Source organism: Phytophthora sojae, assembly GCF_000149755.1.
Source record: "Phytophthora sojae unplaced genomic scaffold PHYSOscaffold_3, whole genome shotgun sequence".
In the NCBI taxonomy this organism is placed as follows: Eukaryota; Oomycota; class Peronosporomycetes; order Peronosporales; family Peronosporaceae; genus Phytophthora; species Phytophthora sojae.
In genome coordinates this window covers 7,510,237-7,535,589 of record NW_009258117.1, presented here as the reverse complement: position 1 = coordinate 7,535,589, position 25,353 = coordinate 7,510,237, and the positions used below count along the sequence as shown (strand labels likewise).

The following is a 25,353-nucleotide window of genomic DNA, read 5'->3' as shown; positions in this document are numbered from 1 at the left end:
AAGCAGCAGCAGCAGCAGCTTCAGTAGTGCATACCCCCCCCGACAAGGCAAGAATGTCCAGCAGCCTGACACAGAGCGCAGCGGCGCCCGTGAGTCTCCGCGAGCAAGAGGCCAACGAGGAGCTCAGTGCTTGGGTGGGTAGGGCTGTGAAATGCTAACGTATCTCAGTACTATTCTTACCGTCTGATTTGCTGCCGAGCAGAAGCGCGAGACGCGCTATTACCTGCTGAAGGACGTGAACTCGGCCATCGACTACGCAGCGCACGAGCTGGAGCGCATCGACTTCATCTGGGGCCGCATCCGCTCGGACCGCGGCGCGGCGTCGCCCGCCATCAAGGCCGACATCCGCGTCGAGGTTAGTTGCCGAATCCTTCTTGTATTGATTTTAGTTATATTCGGACTGATTTTACATGTGTTGTGTTACACACGCGTCTCCTAATGACAGGGCCACCTCGTGGTCTTCACCAAGGTGGAGCTCAAGCTGACCAAGGCGCAGCGCAATGCGCCGATCATCAGCACGTACGAGTCGCAGCGCAATGGATGGAGCTGATTCTGCTGATTCTGCTGATTCTAACGGTGTGCTGATGTCCCCATGACGCCTCCAGACTGCAGCAGTACTGCGTGCTGAACCAGATCCTCGAGTTCCACGGCATCGTGCAGAGCCAAGTGGGGAGACTGGCGGCCCTCAGGGAGTTCATGCACGTGCAGCGCCACGACCTGCTCAGCGACGAGCCCAGCAACGACGACGTCGAAGTCTACGTGGAGATCGTGCAGCGCACGTTCCAGAGTCTGGGCCGCATCTGCCAGGAGCTACGCAACGCCGCCAACGTGCTGCGACTGCCCAGCCGCCGTCGGTTCCCGTACTGCTCGCACGTCGACCACGTACGTGCTAAAGGGACTGAGCAATTGCAGGAGATTGGGTGACTAACGAGATTCTGCTGTGTGTTCTTTGATCTACGCAGAGTTTCAAGCCGGCGCTGCCGTCGGAAGTCATCGTGGACTTTTCCCTTCATCGCGGAGAGCTGGTACGTGGGTGGTAAGCATGCTGCTTGGCTGACCTTCAAGCTAACATGCTGGCTGTGGTTGCTGTTCACTAGTTGGTGGAGGCCTTCAGTTTAATGGCCACGCAGAAGCCCATCACGAACATCCCCGAGGGCTGCGCGTCGCGGAAAGAGTTCATCGGCTGCGTTTGGTGAGTTCTATCGACGGTGAGAGGTTTTGCTTGTGGTTTACTAACAATGCAATTTTCTTTTTACTATTGCAGCGCCTTCCGTGGCCAAAAGGTTGAGATCGTGGAGTACGCACGCGTCTCCGTGCCGATCCCGCAGCTCGAGGAGATGCTGGTCCACCTAGACGAGCAGATTGCGTGGCTGGTACATGTTCGAGATAACGTCAAGGCGCTGCTCGACTGCCAAGACATGTACTACGATTACTACTAAGAGCCTCAAGTTGGACTCGGTCGGGTACCAGTAGATCGCAGCCCGGTATTGTCGTCATGTGTGTATAAAAGTCTATTTCAACATAAATGTATATTGCGGGCGACAGCGCCTAATTTGATGCAGCTATCTTTGTTCCTCGCTCTGAATGTCCGATGAAATCAAGGTGCTCTGCATTTAGCAAACGCAGGTGCAAGCCGAGCTCTTAATCCGCCGCTGGTCCAGCCAGCCCTACGTCCAACGCTATTACCTTCGATGGAGGGGTCTTCGACCGCTGAGGTCGAGTCTGTGGGCGAGCATGAATCTACTAACCTTACATCCGGCCCGGGAGTTCCATACCGTATCACCAAGGTGGAGGGCGTTTCTGGGTCGTCCGAAGGTGCAGCAAATGAGTCCCAAGTGTCCCAAGTGCCAACGTCTGCAGTCGATACGGTTCCTGTTAACGGAACGGAAACCAGCGCTACTCCAGCCGCAGATGCTCAAGTGGAGCCTGTACCCCCGCCAGACCCTCCTGCTCTGGTTGTTGTGAAGCCAATCATCGCCCCCAGTCGGGCGTCAATGGTTGAGCAGAGCAGTACCGACAGACAATTGACCGGAATGAAGCCAATTGTGCCACTGCGGAAGCGAGGCCAATCCTTTCGAGAGACCAAAAAGATGGTCACCACTGTGGACGCCGACGGCCGACGGCATCTCAATCAGTAGTACGTGTTGGCATGTTTTAGCGGTATTGATGTGCCTTTTGGTTGCTGACAATGTGGATTTATTTTATCATGGATAGCACATTCATGGAGCAACTGGGCAAAGGCGCTTATGGCGTTGTGTTTAAAGTGGAGAGTACCGACACAAAGGAGGTGTTTGCAGCGAAGTGCGTGGACAAGAAAGCTCTCAAACGCATTCGCGTGGGCCGCTTTGGCAACGCGCTGCAATCTGTCAAGAAAGAGCTCAATATCTGGAAGCGATTCAAGCACCGACATATCGTTGTGTTACGTGAGGTCATTGATACCGATGGTGCGTCTTTCGCGTGATCAGATGATGATAATTGGTCTTTAACTTACCGAGGTGTATTGACTTCCTGCAGATAGCGACGAGTTGTATATGATCAGTGAATTGGTGGACGGGGGGCCAGTACTCGACGATGATATGTAAGAACGAATACCTTAACCGCTGTACCCTTTCAGAATTGCACTAATTCCAATCGATTTCCCAACAGAGAGTGCACCCCACTAAACGCTGAGCTGACGAAAACGTACTTCACGCACTTGGTAATAACTCGACCCTCTCGACCTTTTCGTATACCATCTCTAACAAACTGTTTGAACCTTTAGATCGAGGGAATCGACTTCCTACACGAAAATAAGGTAGGATTGATACGAGCACAACGCGCAACTTCACGTTTCTCACGCCTTTGTTTCGACTTAGATCATACACCGTGATATCAAGCCGGGAAACTTGCTACTGAAGACGGTCGATGAAAATGAAGTTATCCTCAAGATTGCCGACTTCGGTGTTTCACATGTACGGGTGCCTGTGGTATCATATATATCGAGTATTGGTTTACAATTTCTCCTTCATTACGCGCAGGAAATGGAAAACGATAATGAGTCCATGCGGCAAACTGCCGGAACTGCGATCTTCATGGGTATGTTGCCTTTGGCTTCCCTTTTTGCAGGTACCGGTACCTTGCTAATGCTAACATGACACTCCTGCGCTCTTGTAGCACCGGAGATGCTGACCGGTGAAAGTTTTCAGGGCAAACCAGTCGATATCTGGGCGTGCGGCGTTACACTGTACATGTTTGTATACGGACACCCACCCTTCGTCGCCCAAACCATGACGGTTCTGTACGGGAAAATTCAGGTAGGAACGAAAGTATTCGTGATCCACGTCATTTTGGCGAACTAACCTTACTGCATGGTGCAGAACGACTCCATCGAGTACCCCACCACTGTTGGTGATCGCGTAGTAGAAAGCGAGCTTATCGACCTCATGAAGCATGTGCGTCCGTCGAATTTAACCACTTGGCAGCAGAATTTATTGCTCACCTCCTTTCACGTACGTACTGTCGACCAGATCCTCGAAAAGGACCCGAAGCTGCGTTTCACGAGCCAGCAGATCCGGGTATGCCCTCGCTATAAGCTCCCAACTTCCTAGGATTGGTGTGAAAACTTACCCGATGTTCGTTACTCGAAGGCTCACCCGTGGGCATGGCGCGAGTTCCAAGTGTCTGCTATCAAGTGCGTGACCCACCCCGACGGACGTCGGACATCCTTCTCTGCCGTCCCCAAGAGCCTTGCGGGCGTTGCGTCCATCGGCAAGAGCATGCGAAGTCTCTTCTCCCGGTACGCTCCGCACATTGAACGCCGACACGCACGAAAATTTGCCAGTCGAGCGCTAACCACGATGTGACTGTTCTGCTACTCAACTGCACCATATCCAGGCCTAGCGCAGTGTTCCCAGGGGCGACCACCCGCTCGTCTGTTCCAACCGTCCTGGCCAATTTCAGAGCTCCCCAGTAGAGGTTTCGTATTGAACGACAAACAGTTTATTTCCCAGTGTGTTTGTGTACGTGCGTGTGCGTTTCTACTTCTTGTCCGAGTGGCCGAGGCCCCTCTCGGGGCTCACGAAGTCGCGCACAAGCTGCTTCAGCTCCTTGGACTCCGGGAAGCGGCGCGCGATCTTGCGCGACCAGAGAATCTCCGGCTCGGCCTCCGGGTCCGCCTTGGGCCCCACTTCGCGCAGATAGACGTTGAACACACCGCCCTGGCGCGAGTTGGGCGTGAGCGTCACGGAGCGCAGGCGACTATTTTCGTCCTGCTGGAAGGTGGTGAGCAGCTCCTGCGCCATCCACGCGGCGCGCAGCATCCAGCGGCAGCCGGTGCAGTACTCGATCTCCACCACGTACGCCTCCTCCTCCGCGTCACCGCTCGCGGCCTGCGCCTGCTGCTGCGGCTTCAGTTGCTTCGTCTTCTCCGTCTGCAGTGCCTGGTGGCGATGGCGAGACACGAACTGCTGCAGCAGAACGGCGCCCAGAGCCGCCACCGCCAGCTGAAGCTTCGCGTCCGCTGGTATCATCCCGTCCGTCGATCGTGATGGATGTCATTTCGAATTTGATGTCCAGATAGTGTGGTTGGGAGGCTGAAGTAAGTGCGACGTGAAGAGCACCGAAACTGAAGTTCGAATAGAGCGCCCTGGAGTGACGTGGCCGTCGTTCGGTTGCTGCCAGCAGCAACTTGCTGGAGAGAAAAGATACGGCAAGTCGGTCCGATTTGACGGCATTTGGAATCAAACTGCAGCAACGCGCTGCGCAACGTCGCCTGCGTCACGGTGGCTACACGCGACCCGACCACCGACCGACTTGGACATGCCTACATTGCGAGGTGTTGGGCGCTTCAGACATTGGAACGAGAGCGCAAAAGGTTAATAGTGTGAATCAAATGCATTTAGGAGTTCTACCGGCAACCGGTCGGGATTATCGTCTACGTTACTACTAGATCGGAACGTGCGTGGGCCATTTAGGACATGACGACCTCGCGCATCTTCATGTGCTCGGCCTGGATGAGCTGCTCCAGCTTGGACACGTTGGCGTCGGCGTTCAGCTCATAGATCTTCTCGAAGGAGTGCTGGTTGGCGTCCAGCACCGTCTTCCATGCCTTGCCGCCGCACACGTCCATGCTCGAACGCATCACGACCTTCTTGCCGTCGGGCAGCAGCACGCCGACGACGACGCTGCCCTCCTCGAGGCACAGGCCCTCGGCCTCGTCCGATGTCACGTTGTACACTACGCAGTTGGGCGCCTTGATCGAGCGCGCAGTAACGTTGATAAGAATGGAGCCGTCCGCGTTCACTTCCTTCGCGACCACGCCGCTGAGCACGCTGTGCTTGATGTCGCCGTGCTCGATCTGGCTGTTGAGCACCGTAGCCTCCTCGATGATGGCGTCCTCACCGACGTTGCTGTGCTCCATGTTGTTGCTGATGTTGAGGAACGAGCGCAGGCAGTCAGCCTCCACGCCGGGCTTGGTCACCAGGCGGTTGTTCTTCAGGTACAGCTTGAGCTGGCCGTAGTCCCACCAGTACACGTTGCTGCCGACGTCGACGCAGCCGAACAGTCCGAGCTCCTTCGTCCGGGTCTCCTCAAAGTTGGCCATCATCTTCTGCATGCGCTCGTAGTGGACCGTCGACTCGGCGATATCCACGCCCTTCTGGGCCATCACCTCCGTGTACGCTTCGAGCTCGAGCGTGAGCGGCATCCAGAAGTGCGGGTCGCTGTCCAGCTTGCCCGACTTGGCGGCCAGCTCCTTGGCGAACTCGCTCAGCAGCGCGCGCAGCATGTCGGCGTCCACGCTGAAGGATCCGAGGCTCGTGCCGACCGACTTCATCTCGCCAAAGGACGAGAGCAGACGGATGGCGGTTTCGTGGGTCACCTTGTCCACCTGCGCGGCGTTGTCCTGCTGGTTGACGACGATGAGGCCGTACTTCTCGAGGCCCTTCTCCTTCCACTCCTTCTCGGAGGGCATGGGGGCGAGCGCGGCGAGGATGTCGATGTGGTGCTTGGCCTCGTACTTGACCTCGGCCGACGGGATGAAGACCTGGTCGCCCCAGAACACGGAGAGACGTCCGCGGCGGCTGGAGGCGTACACGCCGGTCTGCTTCACCACGGCCTCGAGGATGGTCATGGGCACGTGGTTCTCGTTGACCTCCACCATGGCCGGCAGCTTGACGCCCGACTTGTTGTTGTTCTCGCTGCCGGGCAGCGGTGCGAGACGCGTGCCCTTGCCGGCGGTGTGGTACAGCGCGACGCTGATGCTGCCGGCGGCGAGCAGCGCTGGGATGTCGATGCCGTAGAGCTCCTTGCCGGCGGCCACGGCCTTGGTGTAGGCGTAGAGCGTGCCGAGTCCGTTACCGGCGCCGCCGTCCCAGTCCTCGAAGACAGCGATGACCTTGGCGTCCTTGGGCGAGATGGAGCCGCGCGTGGCCATGAGGCGGTCCTGCCAGTACTGCGCCTGGTGCGGCGTGGACGTGCACACGATGACGACGTCGTAGCCGTCGAGGCGGTTGATCTCGTCGATGTTGCGCTGGTGCGCCGTGCGCGGAGCCATTGTGGCGGGCTGCTGGGAGGAGGTGGGGAGCTTCGGGGTCTGCTTGGTCGGGCGGAAGCGCAAGTGAGCAGCGATGGCGGCGACCGCGGCGGCAGAGGCTGCCAGCGACAGCGCGAGCGGGCTGAAGAACTTGACCATCGTGGAGTGTTGCGCTGGGGGTTTTACGTCGTTATCTCCTGCGAAGAGGGGATTGATTGTCGTCCGTTGCGGTACGCGGCGTCCTATTGATAGGCTTCGGTGCGGTGCGAGGGTGCTCGACCAGCAGGGGAAAATGCGAAGTGAGCGAGTTGCAACGAACCCGCAACCGCTGGGCTGGCCAGCCCAAGGCGTAAGGATACTGGCAGCAGCCGGACACGTATGCGAGCACAATGCCACGATCGCGAAAAAAAGACAGTTCGACCTCCATGTTCAGATCTCCTGAACTATCTTAACTATCCCGAAGATTCGGACCGAGTGTGGTTCTGCTTGGAAGACCCTGCGAGATATGATTGGATTTTCAAGTCGGCGCGGTCTTCAACTGCCCGTTGGACATGCCCCGCCGCCGGACCGCAAGTTCGAGGACGGCCCCGCGCATGGGGCTGCACATGTAAATGCGTGTAGCTCTTCGATGCCGTGCCATGCCCCTGCCGCGCGGCTGGGTGGTAGGCGTCGTCCTCGACGGCGGCTGCTCCTCGCAGCCGCTGCACAGCCTGTTGAGCTGCCTGCGACGCTAAGCAGCCAGCTGCAGCTGCGAGGTGAAGCACTGGAACTACTGCCAGTGCCGAGCAGGGCTCATTGAAGTGGCCGCGGAATCTTGGTCAATCTGCATCCAGATACCGCCCCCGCGGCGGCGTATCTACACGATGGACACTGGTTGAAGTGGGGCGCAGTCCCGCCGCGTGTACAATCCCCGCCGAGCCGAAGTCCACGAGGCCGCGCTGAGCACCCGCCACACAAAACGCCTTCCTCGGCACCAGACTGCAGCGCCGCAGTGCAGCAGCAATGCGCTTGCTCCAAGCTCCTTGCGTGACGAACTTTTCGGCGGAGGCGACCAGGCGCGACGCGACGACAGCTTAGTCCACAAAGTTTGTGATCTCATTTAGGGCTGTTTCGTGCAGTGCTCGAAAGTGCACGAAAGTATTTTTACCGATAGTTTTTGCTTATTGAGGTCTACAGAGGTTCGTTGCGTGAAGTATCTGTTGGAGTCGATCTTTGCGTTAGTTTGTTGGCCTTGAGTCCGTTTTACGTTGTAAGTGTACCTAAGGCTATTTCCGTAATAAAGGGGTGATGAATTTGCACGGGGTGAATACCCGAAAGTTGAGTCAATCCACTTGTTTCACAGTAAATATTTTTCTATTTGACCCCTTAAGAAATACATTAGCTTCTGATATGCCTGACATGTAGGTTGTGAATCTTTACCAGTCCTTGACTAGGTTCTCAATTACCCAGTCCTGGTATTTATTTACACTGTACCAATGATCACTGATCAATTATAAAATTTCTCAACTAATTATTGATCAATAGAGAAATGTCCAAATTTTAGTTAGGGTATTTCTAACGTATAATAGCGAATAGAGTTCCCCTAACTAATAGAGCGCCCTTGAAATTGAGTGCTATTAAATAGAGTGCGCTCCAACTACTAACAAGTGGAGTGAAACACAAATTTTCAAAATGGAGCAGGAAAACAAAGTGTTGGTGTCCTTTACCAATTTCCGGTATATTTTCGACTTTGCCGTTGCAAATATTGCAAAGTCGGCAAACGGTAAGTTTTGATATGGTCTAAACTTTAAAAACAATTTCGTTATTTATTATAAAACCAACCCAAAAACAACGACGGGCATAATTTTGCTGATTCAAAGTGATAAATTCATTTGTTCGTTAATTTCACTTGTGACCTGAACAAAGTCCAGGTACAAAGGGATAGTAAAGATGTCTAGGTGAGGGCATACACAAAGAAACGACGGATCCACGACAACTCAGAGGTGGATTACGTCGATGGCTCAACGGAGGAAAGTGTCGTGGTGGTAACTCTCCCTGTCACGGTCGCGAGGGCCAGTATAAAGGTAGATAACAACGTGGGAATTTTCTTGCAAGAGTTCGGACTGCGCTCGACGTTAAAATGACCGACCGAGTACTCCAGTGCTATCTCCCGAGTTCCTGTGTTTATGGTACGCCCTGGAGGCTGAACTCAACAGAGTGACTGGCGTGACGGGACCGGAGAGCGATGTGCACGTCACAACATTCATGGTTCGAGAGGAGGGCATCGAGATCGAGCTGGTTGACCAAGATGGAGCTGTCGACGGCGACGAAGGACATGAAAACGAAGAGCCTCGAAGGGTGATGGCCGTGAAGCTGAACGCTCTCATCTTGGAACATATCGGGGCGGGTATTGTTCGGACGACGGTGCTGTCGTGCCGGGTTTTCGACTTTGGAGTTTACGTGTTATGTTTCGGCGCCCTCACGACGTACAACGAGCGCGGTGAGCTGACTTTCAGTGTCATTGGTCGTTGGGTTGGCAACGTAGGGAATGATCCAAGACCGTATCGCGGTCGCTACCTGTAGAAACTAGGCTACACGTCAAGAACGTGTTACATCCGAATCCGTTAGGCGATTTCTGAGATGCTCAGTTGTGGTCATCCTGAGGAGGAGCTGAGCGCCGTCGAGCTGAAAGGGGTGCTGGTGGGCTTCTCGACGCAGTGGTGGTCCAGCCTGGGTACCGGACGCCAAGATCCGAGAAAGTGGAGTTTCTCCAGGGCGACAACGAGGGGTACGCGTGGGAGTCATACACCTATGTGGAGACCCGATGGTACGCCGCTTGTTGGTGATGCTCGTGTGGAGGAACTTACACGGCCCAGGCGACATTGGAAAGGCAGTTTGCTACTCACCTTGAAGATGTTCAAGAAGCCGATACGAGAGCCTTGAGGCTTTGAATCATGCGTGGAGGGGCAGGATGGAGGCGTTGATGCCGTACCTTACAGAAGATCAAAGTGAGTGCTCGCATGCGACGCCGCAAACTTCTCTTTATTGATGTAGATGACGACGCTACTAGTGATAGAAGAAATGACAAAGACGACGACGCTGCAAGTGATGCGGTAATGACGAAGATGACAGCGGACCCGGATAAGACTCAGGAGATACCAGCACTACGCATGGCAGCAACGAAGGCAGAATTAACGGTGGCGGCAGTGGTGATGCTGTTGGTGACGATGATCAAGACGATCACAACGATGAGAACAATGATAACGGTTAGATTACGTGCGATAACGATGCTGGTATTGGTACCGAATACGCAGGTGATAACTATCACCGCGGTTATCGCGGTGGAAGGAGCAGCGGTGACAACAATCAAGTGATGACGCTGGAAACGGCACGGCATCGATAAAAAAATTGGTCGCCCTGTAGGTCGTTGCTGCCTGCTTGGTCTAACAATGAACGGGTTCTGTTATTGGGACAGAAGCGCAGGAGCGGGAAGCTCGATGCATCTGCGTATCTCAAGAAAGTACAGGCGAAGAAGAGAACGTACACTGCCAAGCAGTATCGAAAAGTCACCCAGAATACATTTTGTGGCAACATACTTCTCTGGCCCACATAAGAAACAACACTTCGGTTTTCAGGACATAACTATTTACAAAACAATCGTTTGGCGACTCGCAATACCTCAACCGAAAGCTGCGCATTTGCTCCGTTTCACGCTATGATTTAAAAAAATCTAGCAGCAGAAAGAAAAGAGAAACAGCCTTTTATCTGAAGTCCGTTTTAGGCAACATTAGGTTTTTTAGCGAGGTGCCGTCAAAAATTAGCGATATTAGAAAATAAAATGTCACCGTAATCGCGAGTGACTGCTTTACCCTTATGTTTGGTTGTCGATGTTGTAGCGCCTGTTGGAGACGAGTTAGAAGGGCTACAGTTTTGAGGTTTTTCTACGCGATTATCTCGACATGCGCAGACCCATTTATTTTGGCCAATAGTAAGCTGGAACAGTTGATTATACCCAATCATATGTGACATGTGGTCCACATCAAAAATTGAGGTTTAATGCCGAATGTTGTTTCTTAAGTGGGCCAGAGAAGTATCCGACTCAACTAAGCAGCAGATGGAAATGCTGAACTCATAATCGGTCAAGAAGTGTTACACTGTCATGACATGCAAAATAAGAAATAGTTAAAGCGAAAATGCAAGAATAACAACCTACAACTAAAGTCGAGAAGAAGAAGAAGTGAAACACACGCGCCGTAGTTCTAAGGCGACACACGAAGCTTTAAGATACTTCGGCCATTCGCTGGCGCGTCGAGTAATTGGATTGAAAAAGCGTATTTCGAGCTGTTTCACTAAAATATGCTGGTTTGAATGAAATAACTCGAAATACGCTATTTCAAGTTGAACGCGACCTTAGTTAAATCGGTATCATGAAGTTTTAATTTTTAAATAACTTCAGTTAGGAATAGATCTTATGTCACCGAGGGTGGTTGTAAAATATCTAGGAAGCACTTAGTATATACTGACAACATAATAATTTAAAATATTATTTTGTGTAGAATATTATAAAATATTGAAACAGAAATGTTTTAGCAAACCTGTAATTTACAACAGGAAAGTTGCCGTTGCTAAGTTGCTGCTGACCAAAAGTTGCTGCGTGACCAAAAGTTGCTTCAAACGAAAGTTGCTGCAACGATCGGACACCTTGCCGAGCCAATATCCTCCATCGCACAGCACCCAAAGCGACGCTCCTCCATCTCCGCGAGCGAGGCCGGACCACACCACACGACCATGCGCGGCTTCTTCTCACTGGTCGTAGCCTTGCTGCTGTGCGTTTGCCTGCTGCCCGCCGTCAGTGGCTCGCGCTTCCAGTTCACGCTGACGTCTCGGTCGGAGGTGCGTTCGAGAGCCCTCACACAACCCCACGCACGGTCTCCTCGGTCGATTGATGAACAGGCGCCCTCACAGTTGCCGTCTTCTCTGTTCTGCACTATCTACAGGAATGTTTCATGGAGGAGGTGAACGCCCGCGCGACCAACAACAAGGTGCTCTTCCGCTTCGGCATCCTCGAGCCCAAGAGCTACGACCTCGTCGACGTCGTGGTACGACCAGTGCAATTTCTTGACCACTTTACGGCAATGTATAACTTATTAACCTAAGTATCCTTTCGTTGCCGGTCTCATAGGTTAAGAACCCGTCGCAGCGCGAGGTGCTAGCGTGGAAGTCTGATCAGAACAACTTCGGCTCGGCCACGGTGCGCGAGAGCGGGCTGTACCACCTGTGCTTCCGCAAGCTCAAGGGCGCGTCGTCCACGCTCACGCTCTTCTACTCCTTCGACTTCATCTCAACCGGCGCGCGCAGCTTGACGCTGATCCCGAATGTGGCGGCCACGGTGAGCAAGGACGCGCCGACCATCCCGGCGTACACGCAGATGGCAGTGACGACGGTCAGTGGCCAGGCCACCAAGATGGGCGTCATGGAGTTCGACCTGGTTGGCGTCTCGCGCAGCATCATTCGTGGCAACACGCGCGTGAAGTTGCTGCTGACGGTGGACAGTATCAAGGACGGAGAGGAGGTGGACATCGCCCTGGCACTGCTGCCCAACCGAATGAGGTACCCAGTCACCTGGGAGACTATGGAGAGCTACGCGGCCGGCGGCTACCGCGACCACGTGATTGATAACGCTGGGACGGAGATCGGCAGCCACGTTGCCTTTGACATCACCGAACTCTTCGAAAGCAAGCTGGACGGCAAGACCGAGACGATCGCCTTCTCGATCCACGCACATGAGAACAGCGACGCCGTTGTTTTCGGCGTCCACCACGTCGCGGAGGACTACTTCCCCCAGATCGTCGTGGAAGGTGAGCTTGACATGCATCAGCGTGTTGCATGACGAACTCTTTGTAGCTAACGACTGTACTGTCCGGTTCATACAGACCTTGGATTGGAGCTCATGCACGAGGTGGCGTTCTTCAAGGAGTCGGTCTTCACTCTACGTGGCGACATTTCGTTCGTCAAGCACCGAGAACGCCTGAGTCGCGATGGTACGTTGCACTCATGTCGGTTCATGCTGAACTAGTTACACGTGCTGACCATCAACCTGTATGCTATGCAGCTGCTGAGAGCACGAACGCTCGCGTGAAATGGATGTCCCTGATCACGAACGTCGTCCTCGTGGGTATTGCGTTCGGCCAGGTTATCTACATCCGCAGCATGCTCGAGAGTGGCTACTAATTGATCCGAGCAAACGTGAAGCATATTGGCGAGCTAAAGCTGACATGCATGTCATTGTCGCATCCTGCGGTGTATCTTTCTTACCCACCAAAACGATAAGAGCGTGAAATTCCAACACGAGAAATAGAGAAATTGTGCTTGCGCTCGTCAACACTACGGGTAGCCTTACGTCGATGTTGCAATACCACGCTAGTGAATTAATACTGTAAACGAGCGTCTAAAGGTCCACGTCGCGGTCAAGGCCCCAGCAGGCCAATGTCTCTTCCGCCGTCTCGCGCTCCTTAAGCAACGAAAACTTGACCTCGCTGGGGGTGGCCGAGTAGGCAAAGTTCGAGGAAACCTGACGGCTGTTGTACTTTGAATGCATCGACATGGTGTAGCCTCCGGTGTCGTGGATCACCACAAAATCGCCCACTTGAATGGGCGGCAGCAGCAACTGCTTGGCAAGGAAGTCACCCGAGAAGCAGAGCGGGCCCGCGATGTCTTGACGCACGTAGGCACTGCTGGGGTCCGTTTTTGGGCGGCCGTGGCTGTCCAGCACAGAAATGCAGTGCGACCACAGCTCTGGCAAGTAGGCCGTGCGCGGGAACTGGTCGGCACCAACATGCACCACCGCGATGTGCTGGCCGGCCCAGTCCTTCACGGCCTCCACCTTGGACACCGTCACACCAGGCTTGACGAAGATACTGCGTCCAAACTCGGTGATGATGGACGAGAAGCCACTCGTGAACAACTCGGGCACCTGCTTGCGCACCGCGTCCGCGTACTCCTGGAAGTCGTACGCCTCACGCTCGCCGCCGTCGTACACGGTAGGCATTCCGCCACCAATGTCAAGAACGCGAACTTGCGGGTGTTCGACGTGGGCATTAACCTCGAGTGCAAAAGCGACTGCTCTCTTGGCTCCTGCCGCCAACAGGTCAAGAGGGCAGCCCTGCGAGCCGACGTGCACATGCACACCCTGCAGCCACGGGTTCTGCTTGAAGATCGCGAGTAGTCGGGGCTTGGTCTCCGCAGTGAGAGGCAGACCAAACTTGCTGGTCACAGTCGCCGTGCTCGTAGCATCGATCGTTCCTCCGCCCACCACGGGGTTGATCCGCAGTCCGATCTGCGCCGCGTGCTGCTTCTTGGCCTCCTCCGAGTCGCCCAGCTCCGCGAAGATCTCGTTCACCTTGCGGATCTCCTCCTCATTGTCCAAGTTGATGTATACGCCAGCCAACAGCATCTCCCGCAGCTCGCCCAGTGTCTTGCAGGGCGAGTCGTAGACGACCTTGCGCGGCTCGAAGCCGAGCGACAGCGCGTGCTTGGCCTCGGCGATGGACGCGCACTCGGCGCCGAAGCCCTCGGCGCGCGCGCCACGCAGCAGCCCGCGCGTGGGGTTGGTCTTGACCGCCAGCGCGTGGTTGAACTCGGGCTCGGGGAAGGCGGCGCGCAGGTTGGCGAGGCGCCTCTGGAACGCGTCCCAGTTGAAGAGGTTGGTGAGCGGGCTGTCGTCGCGCAGCAGCTTCTGGGCGACCGCGGCCTCCACCACGCGCGTGACGGCGGCGCTGCGCTGCTGGTGGTGCAAGTGCGCGACCTCGGCGCTCTCCTTCTGCTGCTGCTCCAGCAGAGGCGCCACGTAGTGGTCCGCAGCGGCCGCCTGCTTGGCCAGCGCCTGCAGCACGAGTGCGGCGACTTGTTGCGGCGAGGCGGCGGCGTCCGCGGCCAGGTTGTTGTCTTGACAGAGCTGCTGCGCCACCTGCTCCACGCTCTGCGCGCCCGAGCGCAGCGCTTCGACGTACGGGCCCCACGCGACAGAGTCCATGGCGGCAAATGGAGGAATGGAACGAGCTCCGATCTTCGCTTTCGCCGAAGCTTTTGAAGCGCATCCAAGCAGCAAAGATGAAGTGCCTCATTGGCAAAAACTGGTTCACAATCACAAAATATAGTCCCTATTGGTCCCGTACCAAGTTGTGGGTACACTTGACGGGGCTTGTCACGCATAACCTGTCCACTGAAGGAGTCAGAAACATGCCGTAACGCAGGCTGACCCATCCAAGAGACTGGAATAGCCGGCAACGAGTAGAGGCGGAGCAGCATGATGACCAGCTGGCAGGGCTTCTTCCTGCACTGGGCGGCGGTGGAGTCATTCGCTGTCGCGGGTGAGACCAACAAGCAGCGGCGCACTACTAGAAGCTCCAGGGCAGGACGGACGCGCGCCGCAGGACCGCGACCGGCGGACTAGAGGGCAATACACACACAGACAGTCAGGCAGGAAGGAAGACCCAGAGACAGACAAGCAGCCAGCAGGTTCCGACAGGACAGTAAATGACGGCGACGGAGGACGCGCTGGAGACCGCGCGCCTCGTGATCATCTCCGCCGCGGCCGTGATCTCGTCCGTCGTGGCGGTCGTGCTCTTCCGCAGGATACCGGACCCGGGCTACTCGAGGGGACGACGGAGAGGCCGCAGTCGCAGCCGGAAGCCGCCGCTGCCGCCGCCGCACGCCACGGGCCCCGCGCTCTTCTACTCGGTCATCATGACGGACTGGTTGTTCTCGGTCACGGGCGCCGTGAGCCAGTCCATGGACATGGTCATGGGTGCGGGCGTCAAGGTGCGCACGGTCATCGGCGCCAGCGTCGACTCGTTCTTCTCCGTGAGCTTCGTCGTGTCGCTGCTGTGGGGGATTGTGCTGGCGATTTTCGTGCTGCGGACGCATCGGTGGGCGCGCGGACACCAGGCGACGAGTCCGCCGCTCAAGAGGTTTGCGGTGCGGACGAGCTGGCTGGCGATCTGGACGGTGGGACTCGGCGTTGGCCTGGTGTCCACCGCGCGGCTGCAAGCGCTAATCGTGAACGACGACTCGGCCGACGAGCTCCAGGACTGCCTGCGCTACTTTTTCGTGGCTGTGTACGCGCTGTCTGCAGGCAGCGTGGTTGGAGCAAATGTGGTGCTGTTTCTTCAGAAAAGACGGCTGAAAAACGTGCAGGAGCTGGCCCCTAATGCGGACACTGCGCTAGCGGACTCGTCTCTGGGCGACAGTGCTGAAAACGCCGAGTTGGCGTCCACCAAGACGTTCCAGATGCAGGCGGAGCAGGCGCTTCGACTCGCGCACGAGCAGCTCATGCGGTACTTCCTGGTTGTCCAAGTGCTGCAGTTCCCCATGATGCTCTGCTACATGCTGGGCAACGACGTTGTGAGCTACGCGACGTACGAGGTCGCTGACTGTCTGTTGTTCAGCGTGCCGCTGTTTAACGCCATCATGTTCGGCTGCCGGCATTTGGGCGAAGCGCGACTCCCGCAGGACCGAGACGAACTGCGGAACCAGACAATATTGCAGACAAGTAGTAACACCTCCCGGCATGGCGAACGACCACGAGATCGCATGGGGACGGGACTATTGGCTGGTAGCGGCAACGGCGGCGGCGTCGCAAGCGTCTTCGCTTCGTCTTATCGGACAGTGTTCGGCAGCAGCGCAGCAAGCAACAACACAGGGAAGGACTCCATGAAGAGCACGTACGTGGGCAACGAGATAGTGACTTTGGAGGAGTTGAATGGACTCTCGAACGTCTCATTTATCGCCGAAGGTGCGGCTGGAAGTGTGTTCAAGGCGCAGTGGCTGGGCATCGAAGTTGCCATGAAAGTGATCAAGCTTCCGAATGTGGGCGCGAATGGCGTAGCGGATGTGGACCTCTACCGCACGATTATCCAGAACTCGGAGGAGGCTTTCATCGAAGAGGCCAAGCTGTGCTCTCGTCTGCGGCATCCGAACATCACGCTGTTCATGCGTGCCGGATACTTTGAAGGCAAGTTGGGAATTTTGACCGAGTATTGCTCACGAGGCAGTCTGAAGGATGTACTCAAGCGCCACTTCCCTCTAAGCTGGCGGCGCAAGGTGGCACTGGCACTCCATATCTCGAAGGGTCTGACCTACCTGCACGCGCGCAATCCGACGTACATCCATCGCGATCTCAAGGCGTCCAACATTTTGGTCACGGAGACTTGGCAGGCGAAGCTGGCGGACTTCGGTATTTCCAAAGTGTCGAACTTCGTGAACCGCGTACGATACAGCGAACGTACCGTCACCATGGCAGATCAGAACCCAAGTATCTCGGACGAACTGACGTCGTTCGCAGGTACCTGGCGGTGGAATGCTCCCGAGATTTTGCAGGACCCGCACAACTGTCGATACAGCCGCGCGACGGACATGTACTCGTTTGGAATGGTGTTGTGGGAGATTGCGTCGGACGGCGCTGTTCCGTTCAGCGACACCAAGTTTGACTTCGAGGTCCGCGAGAAGGTGCTTGTCGAGCAACGCCCGCCCATCAACCACCAGCGGTGTCCATCACGCTTTGCGAAGCTTATCGAGGAGTGCTGGGCCCAGAACGCCGCGCTTCGTCCATCGGCGCCACAAGCTGCGGAGATTCTCAACACGATTCTGGACAGCATGTCGAAGGATTCAACGGACTACTCCACACTGTCGTCCATGTCCGGATCCGAGTACACGAACAGCATCTTCTCGTCGCTGCGGACTGGGGAGGGCGCGTCGGATCTCGACCATCGCCCTAGCTCTTTCCTGGGCCAGCGGATCACGAACTTCTTCCGCGGTCGCTTCTCCGGTCGCAGCAGCACTAGCAGCGCCATGAGCGAGGAGTACCACGATCACCATGAAAGCGAGCACTTCTACAAGTTCACGTCCCCGTACCCCGCCGAGAACATCAGTGTGCTGAGCGGCCGGGGCAGTGCAGCTGTGGAAATGATTCCTGGGACGACGGACTCGTCGGGCTTCCCGATTGTGGGTCTGCCCAACGACAGCCGTCGCGGTGACGGTTTGATCGGAGGACGCCTGTCGTCGCTGGACGAGTACGACTTCGAGATGGAGGGAAGCCCGTCCGACATGACGACCTACAGCCGAAGTCCGTCGGAGCGTGGCGGCTCCACGATGCTGCCACCATTCCGCCAGGTCAACACACAGCCAGCCAGACGCGAGAACGTCCGACCGAGTGAAGACCCCCGGCCTAGCGACGACGGCGCCGAGTTCTCGCTGGGCGCCAACGGCCGAATCCGCCATCTCCAGTTCTAGAGAAAGCGAGAGAGAGAGAGACAAGCTGAGCCACGAGCTCACACACGTGACAAGCGGGCCCAACCGCTGGCAGTATTTATTAGCCACGAGCGAGGTGGTACATGTAGCGAGGAGGTCGCACAGACAACTCGTCACTTTACGGAGGCTTTCGAGACCTCGTACGATAGGTTAGACAGCTAAAGAAACACGAACCATGGTCCATGAGTAGTACTACAGCATGTAAGTGAGTGAGGCTTGCCTCCGCTGGTTGGGTTCTTTGATCTAGCGACATCGGGCGGAACGCTGGTGAGCTCTTGACTTTCTAGCCAACATGTTACACGGTGGACTGCTCCTGGAGGAGCAGCACTGCAGAACATGTCGCCTCAGTGACTCGTGAGAGGTTCTGCAACTACATTAGTTTGCCTAACTCGATGTGTTGCGTTACGCCTATTGTTTGATACGCAGCAAATGCATTTGATGGAGAGCATCAGTCTTTTAGTCTTAGGTTGGTCTCAGTGAGGCCGCTTGTTCAGCGGATTCGTCAGAAACGAGGAATTCACTCTGAGCAGACCGAAGCCCGCCCAGCATGAACGACATCACGCGCTGCTCCGGTTAAATAACACGAATGGGTGTTGTTGCACTACTCTATCCTTCCGACACTTCCAAGCTGCCGAGTGTGCTCGAGGGAGGCAAATTGTAAACTGAACTTGTCCAGTACAGCGCAGCGCCGTTTCAAGTCAAAAGCGGCGTCGTCCACCCATCTCAAAACCTGTTGTTACTGATTTACCCCTTTTATCGCATCCATACTAAGCCCTCCATTACCTCCCTGTTCTAATACACAATTGACACGCCAAAATGCTGCGCAGGGTCCGATCCGTCGGCGTGGCCGTGGCGACGCTGACGCCTCTGGCCGCTTTGGCCGTAGGCGAAGCAGCTCAGCAGTATGACGACAGCAACAAGGTCGTGTACGCGAAGCAGCAGCTCTTGAAGTGGCGCAACGCTTCCGATACAGATCCCAGCGGTGAAGAGTCAAAGTCGGCTGTGGCTGGTGCCTCCGCCTGGCTGGGCAGTGCGCCGCCCAAATTCCCGTACTTGCTGTCGATCTCCGCCGGCGACAACCCGGCGGTCGTCACGAACACGTAGGTGGCTCTGTTACTGCTACGTATTGGTAGGTTTGACAACTCATAAGCTACTTTTTGGTGGAATTTGTAGGCTGCTTGGTGGGGCGAAAGTCTTGGGGTCGTATAAGGAACCAACACGAGAAACGTTGAAAAGACTCACAGCTCCAACCTCGACGCTAGAATGTGCTCTTCATACTATTGCGATGCGCTACTCGGAGCTGAAGACGGCGTTGCATGGCGATGTGCCCGAAGACTTTGATCCGCGTGTGGGATTGAAAACCAGTGCGGAGGACACGATGATGGATGCACTACTGGACGCGCTGCGAGATCTGCAATACACTGAACAGGAGAATGAACGCGGCACTGGTGAAAATGAAGGAAACGCGGCGACAGACGCGCAAAACGGCCCAGTTACTGCTCTCCCGATGTTCTTGCTTAGGGATTTCGACACACTCAGCGACCAGGATGCTGAGAGATGGCTCCGCTGGACGCACCAAGTCTCAAGCGAAGGATTAGCTCATGTTGTATTGCTTACTACTTCGAGCGTTACGCCATCGAAGGTGGAATGGATAAAAGAGCGCCATCAAAGTGGACACAATGCTGATTCTGATGCTATTCAAGACTTCGTAGCCATCTTGCTACGTCCTGCAAATGGTCTCGTGGATAATACATCGGCAGAAGAAAAACTTCGCGAAATATCGGTAAGTTTGTCATTTGCCTACTTCCTGTATTGTGGCAGTGAATAACGTGGCTAATGTACATTTACAGGAGTCGCTCGAGCTGGGCCTGTTTTCTGATGAAGCAGGAGCCGCCGCAGGTACAGAGGACCGATCTTCGATCGATCAACCAAGCATGGATGCAGCGAACATATGCAAGCGCGCTACCGAGGTGGGGATTATTTTGAACGCCGCAGGAAACTGGTGGAGTGATATTGAAGCAATTTGCCGAAGGCTACGGGATAGCAATCTAAACGAAGTGACACTTCACGAGGAGCGCGTCGGTGTGATTCATGAAGCCTGCCACAACTTCTTGCAAGATACCGAAGCTAGGTTGCTTCAAGCACTGCACCTTGATGGAAGTCTGCAGCTCCCTCGCGACTATTCCTCAAGTAATCACTCGGAATCGCAGCCCACAGATACGTCGAAAGCTTTCAGTGCACTGGAAACGTGGAAATGTCTGGAAGCACTGGCCGATGTCACTCCGGTTACTGGCGGCAATGCGCTGATTGGGTCGCCACAACAGCTACTCAAGCAGAAAGATAAAACTCCTCTGAATTGTGTGAGTCCCGTCGAGGCTTTGCTGCCGTTTAACTACCGTGAGGAGGGCGAACAAAAATTCTTGGACCTTATCGATCAGCAAGTGCTCTATCTCCGACCAAAGGTTCGTGCACATAACAACAAGTGGGGTGGATTCATGTCGACGTTCTAAACTCTTTTTTTTTACTGATTCTTCATTACAGGACGCTGTGGAGATTGGTGTGATCCCATGCAAGAAAGCTGCACTGGTTTCTCCATGCTGGGTACAGACTCGTCCTGTCATTAAGAAGGCCTTCGAGAAGATTCACGTGAGTGGATTATTCCTGCGGCTTGGAATTTGCTCTCAGCACTGATTAGTCTCTGTTGTGCTACGCTTACAGAGGAGCGATGCGTACTTCAGGGTCATTTTAGATCTGGACCGGTTTGCTGCCAATGTGGAGGTGCGTTGGTTTGGTCGCGAAAACATTGACACATTTTGTTCACACATGTTCCACATTCTATCGCTGACAGATGCGAAAAGAAATTGAGCAGTATGAGCAAGAAATTGCGGAGCGGCGTCAGGCTTTGCTGGATATGAAGCGTGATTTTGCCATTCTTCAGTTTTCGATGACACCAGCAGATAAGTCTCAGCGCAAGGCCGAGGTACCTTCTGCTATTAGTTTTTTTTAATCTTGAGCAGTCCGTTAACGACCTTGTGACTACGTATACTATTCGTGATAGCTTGCTCTTATTGACGTCGAGTTGCAGGCCAAGGATGTGTATTTGGAGAAACTTCGATCCTTGCTGACTCCGTGAAAAATGTACTTCTTGATTACAGACTGGATAAACCACTGTGCTTTCATTTCGAAGTGAAAATGTCGGCCCCAGGGGCTGGCGTTGACTGGAACATCGCCTTCATCGCATCAGCTGACGCTATCCCACGTTCTTGATAGTATCTTGTCTGGAGTGCTTTCATGAAGTCGGGCACGTCCACCTTTTTAACGAGAGCCACGATGCAACCTCCCCAACCAGCTCCAGTAAGGCGCGCCCCAAAAGCACCAGCTGACATTGCAGTATCAACCAAAGAGTCCAGCTCCTGGCAGCTACACTCGTACAGTTCTCGACAGCTTGAGTGGCTTGCTGTCATCACCTCCCCCAGAGTTTGCAAGAGCTTGAGGGTGGAAGGTGATTGCGGCGTTTCCATTTCTGCTGCTAGCAATGCACATTTTGCTCGAAAATCCTCCACATGCTCTGCCTCGCTCCAGACATGCAAAGCACGCTGCCGCAGCTTAAACGATGTTGCTGAAGCGAGCACAATCTAGCACACATACGCAACAGCATTGGTGAGTAAGCACGAGCCTGCAGTAAAAGAAAGGCAGTGCCTACTTTCATACCTGAAACGATTTTTCCAGCGAAGATCCGACAAAAAGCCCAGCAAGTGGTTCTTCAAGCTCAGCCTCGAGGTGGTGAATTGAGTATTCCTCGAGCGGGCACAACGTTGATGCCAGCTCTTGTAGTCTCCAGTAGGTAACACTCTCCCCTTCAGTATTCTCCAGCGCCTTTTGAAGATCCACTAAACGATTTATCTGAAAGGCACGACCAGTTAGACAGTCTCTGCAATACTTTCTCAGTGATTTCACAAAGCGTACCTCCCCCCACTTCTCAATGCCCGCTTTCTTTCCAATCATTTTTGCAGCTAAGGCGCATTCTACCACGCGCTTGTTATATCGAGTTGCTGCATCAACAGCTTTTTCCGCGACAACCAGACTGTTCGCAACGACGAAGGTCACTCCAGCAGCATCGTTAGGCACAGCCACGGGGTTACTACGCGTTGGTACACTCGAGAAGTCAAGATGCAGTGCAACGCCGCGCTGCGCCAGACATGACACTGCCTGGTCCATTCCTCCTCCCATCGTACCCACTCGATGCTCTGCACGTCTACATAGTTCCGCCAGTTCACTTCGTCGTAATAAATCTCGCCCCGGCGTGCTCAAGGCACTGTTCGTGGCCAGCGCGGCCGCCACGACGAGCGCACTGGAGCTGGAGAGGCCGCAACCAGCAGGGATATCTCCATCCACCAGCATCTGGATATCTCCCTCTTCACCATTAAACAGCTCAGAATACGCGTCTTGAACCCCCAAGACTCCGCACAACACGTATTTGGCCCAAGTGGCGCCTTCCTGCTCGAGCTTCTGCATGTTGTCCTGCTCTTTCGCCTCCAAAGACAACGTAACAGCTTTGTATTGTGGCTTAGCGTTCGCCACACTTAGAGTCTTCACCCCTCCACCACTTTTATCCTTCTTTGCTACTGTGCTGAAAGCCACGTAGACGCTCTGCTCGATGGCCATGGGCAGCACCGCGTAACCTTCGTAGTCCACGTGCTCACCAATGAGATTCACACGACCAGGAGCGCGCGCGACGCCAGTGGGTTGTCGGCCGTAGCGTGCACTGAACTCGGTTATCACTTGCAGAAGGCGCTTGGAGCTGTCGGCCTCGGCATCGGGCGCAGGCAGCGGCAGCGCGCGGAAGACGTCCATGGTTGAAGTGACAATCACTCCCTTCAAAAAGTATCTTCGTACTTAGGGGGACATATTCGGAGGTGGTCCACATGAAGGGCTACTATTTGAGTGATTAAATTTTTCATGTGACGGCGCGTATCAATCGCGCATATAGCATTGCCCCTCTTCCTGGTGCATTCACCGCCTCTCGTGCGGCTTCGAGGATATCGAGCCATGAAGATGACCTCGCAACTGCTGCGGGCACAGAAGCCGCGCGTTTTGGTGGTCGGAGGCGGCCCTGTTGGCCTCGCCACTGCCTTCATGCTCGAAAAGCTCTACAACGTGCCCACCCGCGTGGTGGAGCGCCAGCGCAGCCCCACGTCGCACCCGCAGGCGCATTTCATCAACCTCCGCACCATGGAGGTGCTCTACGCTACAATGCCCGAGTTCCACGACCGACTGTTGGCTCAGGCGGCGCCTAGCGTTCTGGTAAGAGAGAGGGCAAGACTGTATGTGTCAATGGGGTGACGACTAAGTTTTGGGTGCAACGGCTGCCGTGTGTTGACAGTGGCGCGACTACATTTACTGCACTGGAGTAGGCAAGGCTCGGGAGATCGCGCGTATCGATCAGTTCGGCCCCTGTACGTTATGCTGGATTGAATTGGAGAGAAACGTCGACACTGAAGTTGCCGCTGCTGTCGATGTTGTCGGACAGGCATCCCACGCGATACAATCGAACAGGCCACAGCTAATGGTGACAGTCTGCGCAAGTCCTTGGCGGCACTTTCGCCTACGCAGTTTCTGCATTTCCCGCAGAACCGCTTCGAGACGATGTTGGACGAGTTCCTGGCCGAGAACAATGTGCGTGTAGAACGTGGGGTCGAACTTGAGAGCCTGAAGTTGCCGTCCGATAGAGAAGCTACAGCACAACCTGAGGTCACGCTGCGTCACTTGTATGTGACATGCATTCAAAATGTCGATGCCAGCCACGGATATTGATAAGGTTTTGCGTGCTTTGTGCAGAGATACCAACACACTTGAGGAAGCGTCATATGACTATGTTGTGGGAGCCGATGGAGCACACAGTTTAGTGCGCCAGCTCTGCGGAATTGACATGGTTGGAACGCGCAATCTACAGAGCATCGCGAACGTGCACTTTACCAGCAAGGCGCTATCGGAAGCTGCGCGCGAGAACCCAGCAATGCTGTACTTCGTGGTATGAAACATTCTCTTGCTGTCCAATATGAACTTCGCTCACCTAGCTTTTGTTTGTGCGTTTCAGTTCAACAAGGATATTGTTGGTATCTTGATCGCCCACGACCTGAACAAAGGCGAGTGGGTGTTCCAGATCCCATTCTTCCCCCCGCAAGAGTCGATCCCCTGGGACTTTTCTACGGCCCAATGCAAGGAGATCGTCCGCCATGTTCTTCCCAAGAACGTGAAGGTTAGCGACGAAGACATCAACATTCTGTCGGCTGGTCAATGGAGAATGGGGGCACGCGTGGCTAAGCAATACGATGCAGGCAAGCAGCGCGTGTTCCTTGTTGGCGACGCAGCGCACCAGTTCCCTCCTGCAGGTGGGTTCGGCATGAACACGGGGCTACAGGACGCTCACAATCTGGTCTGGAAACTTGCGCTGTCAATCCAAGCGAAAGATGCAAAGTCGGCTACCAACGGCGAACTTGACACCCCAGCTCTGTTGCACTCGTACGGACGTGAGCGCCAGCTGATTGCCAAAACAAACACCCAGTTCAGTCTGAGCAACGTGGCTCGAACTATGAAGATTCCGCGAGCACTCAATGTTTCCCACGACAATGCCCAGACGCTGGCAAAGTTTATCAACTCGGCGCCGATGCAACTCCTTCCTCTAAGTGCCCAGCGCGAGATTGCGCAGCGTATCATGCGCGTTGGTAAGCTGCCTCTGGGCTTGCTGGATGAAGCGAAGGACGCTGGCGGACCGGGAAGCGCACTGGGTAACCGTATGCGCGCCAGCGTTCAAGACATCGTGACGAAGCGGAAGACGCTTGGCATGATGTTTTACCACTTCGACATCGGTTTTTCCTACGACGCGCCTTTGTGGGCATCCCGCGCGAAAAAACTCATGGAAGACCCAGCGCTGGACCAGTCCGTGGAGTTCCGTACCAAGATTGGCGATGGCGAGAGCATCATTTACTCGCCCACCTTCCGCGTTGGCGAGCGCTTCCCGCACTTTTGGTGCTCTAGCGTCAACTCGAAGGTGTCGACTCATGACATGATGCGTCTCGCTCTTTCAGCTGAGGACGCAGGCAATGTGCAGTTTACGCTGGTTGTCGGTGGTCGTGATGCTGCACGGGTGATCAGCTCGTGCTCGTCTGCGATTTCTCCGGCGGTCGCGAAGCACGTGTCCCTCGTTGTGTTGCGTTCGAGTGCTGACGGTGAATCTGCTAAGGTTGACGCTGCGATCGCAGAAGTACAAGCGTCTGCGGCGTTTAGTTCTGTGCTCTCGTGGCAAGTTGTTGAAGATGAGAGCGACAACAAGGCGTGGAGCTGCTTCATGGACAGCATGGCCGCCGCTCTTGTGCGCCCAGACGGCCATGTTGGTGCACTGTGGAAGGTTGAAGACCTTGACAGCTTCAACGGCGCAGCTCTCACGCAGTCGATGCAGCATTCCGTCCAGCTCAGCTAAACAACTGCAACCTGAGTACTTCGATGCTAGAGCCACACAAAGACAACTTGTCGTTTTTGCGAAATAAAGAGTGAAT

General features: G+C 55.0%; 9 protein-coding genes across 9 annotated transcripts; 6 read left to right on the top strand and 3 right to left on the bottom strand.

The window, feature by feature from the left end:
- Positions 1-53: 53 nt before the first annotated feature.
- Positions 54-1,439, top strand: PHYSODRAFT_313783 (hypothetical protein; the record flags this gene model as incomplete). Its single annotated transcript, XM_009526138.1, has 7 exons — positions 54-134; positions 200-355; positions 446-519; positions 606-882; positions 963-1,025; positions 1,098-1,192; positions 1,265-1,439. 7 exons carry the CDS (start codon positions 54-56, stop codon positions 1,437-1,439), a joined length of 921 nt encoding a protein of 306 aa, XP_009524433.1.
- A 513-nt stretch (positions 1,440-1,952) lies between these two features.
- Positions 1,953-3,437, top strand: PHYSODRAFT_441352 (hypothetical protein; the record flags this gene model as incomplete). The annotated part of the gene is made up of 9 exons (XM_009526137.1): positions 1,953-2,134; positions 2,215-2,444; positions 2,515-2,578; positions 2,647-2,698; positions 2,762-2,794; positions 2,856-2,951; positions 3,018-3,075; positions 3,154-3,293; positions 3,357-3,437. Coding segments are annotated over 9 exons (936 nt in total), but the record flags the coding sequence as incomplete, so codon positions are not given.
- Positions 3,438-4,016: 579 nt separating this feature from the next.
- PHYSODRAFT_329629 (hypothetical protein) lies at positions 4,017-6,670 on the bottom strand (the record flags this gene model as incomplete). The annotated part of the gene is made up of 2 exons (XM_009526136.1): positions 4,017-4,487; positions 4,964-6,670. 2 exons carry the CDS (start codon positions 6,668-6,670, stop codon positions 4,017-4,019), a joined length of 2,178 nt encoding a protein of 725 aa, XP_009524431.1.
- Positions 6,671-11,278: 4,608 nt separating this feature from the next.
- On the top strand, positions 11,279-12,855 carry PHYSODRAFT_542594 (hypothetical protein; the record flags this gene model as incomplete). The annotated part of the gene is made up of 5 exons (XM_009526135.1): positions 11,279-11,383; positions 11,488-11,589; positions 11,673-12,348; positions 12,424-12,531; positions 12,603-12,855. The coding sequence occupies 5 exons, from the start codon at positions 11,279-11,281 to the stop codon at positions 12,719-12,721; spliced, it is 1,110 nt and encodes a 369-aa protein (XP_009524430.1). The 3' UTR covers positions 12,722-12,855.
- An 83-nt stretch (positions 12,856-12,938) lies between these two features.
- Positions 12,939-14,522, bottom strand: PHYSODRAFT_313779 (hypothetical protein; the record flags this gene model as incomplete). Its single annotated transcript, XM_009526134.1, has 1 exon — positions 12,939-14,522. The coding sequence occupies one exon, from the start codon at positions 14,520-14,522 to the stop codon at positions 12,939-12,941; it is 1,584 nt and encodes a 527-aa protein (XP_009524429.1).
- A 380-nt stretch (positions 14,523-14,902) lies between these two features.
- On the top strand, positions 14,903-17,779 carry PHYSODRAFT_557615 (hypothetical protein; the record flags this gene model as incomplete). The annotated part of the gene is made up of 1 exon (XM_009526133.1): positions 14,903-17,779. The coding sequence occupies exon 1, from the start codon at positions 15,026-15,028 to the stop codon at positions 17,777-17,779; it is 2,754 nt and encodes a 917-aa protein (XP_009524428.1). The 5' UTR covers positions 14,903-15,025.
- Positions 17,780-18,613: 834 nt separating this feature from the next.
- PHYSODRAFT_329625 (hypothetical protein) lies at positions 18,614-20,930 on the top strand (the record flags this gene model as incomplete). The annotated part of the gene is made up of 7 exons (XM_009526132.1): positions 18,614-18,897; positions 18,971-19,376; positions 19,648-20,259; positions 20,339-20,443; positions 20,516-20,575; positions 20,646-20,777; positions 20,856-20,930. The coding sequence occupies 7 exons, from the start codon at positions 18,614-18,616 to the stop codon at positions 20,928-20,930; spliced, it is 1,674 nt and encodes a 557-aa protein (XP_009524427.1).
- A 396-nt stretch (positions 20,931-21,326) lies between these two features.
- Positions 21,327-22,651, bottom strand: PHYSODRAFT_492612 (hypothetical protein; the record flags this gene model as incomplete). The annotated part of the gene is made up of 3 exons (XM_009526131.1): positions 21,327-21,416; positions 21,509-21,700; positions 21,764-22,651. 3 exons carry the CDS (start codon positions 22,649-22,651, stop codon positions 21,327-21,329), a joined length of 1,170 nt encoding a protein of 389 aa, XP_009524426.1.
- Positions 22,652-22,846: 195 nt separating this feature from the next.
- On the top strand, positions 22,847-25,277 carry PHYSODRAFT_247505 (hypothetical protein; the record flags this gene model as incomplete). Its single annotated transcript, XM_009526130.1, has 7 exons — positions 22,847-23,101; positions 23,181-23,253; positions 23,328-23,565; positions 23,636-23,828; positions 23,895-24,826; positions 24,953-25,026; positions 25,105-25,277. 7 exons carry the CDS (start codon positions 22,847-22,849, stop codon positions 25,275-25,277), a joined length of 1,938 nt encoding a protein of 645 aa, XP_009524425.1.
- Between the last annotated feature and the right edge of the window lie 76 nt (positions 25,278-25,353).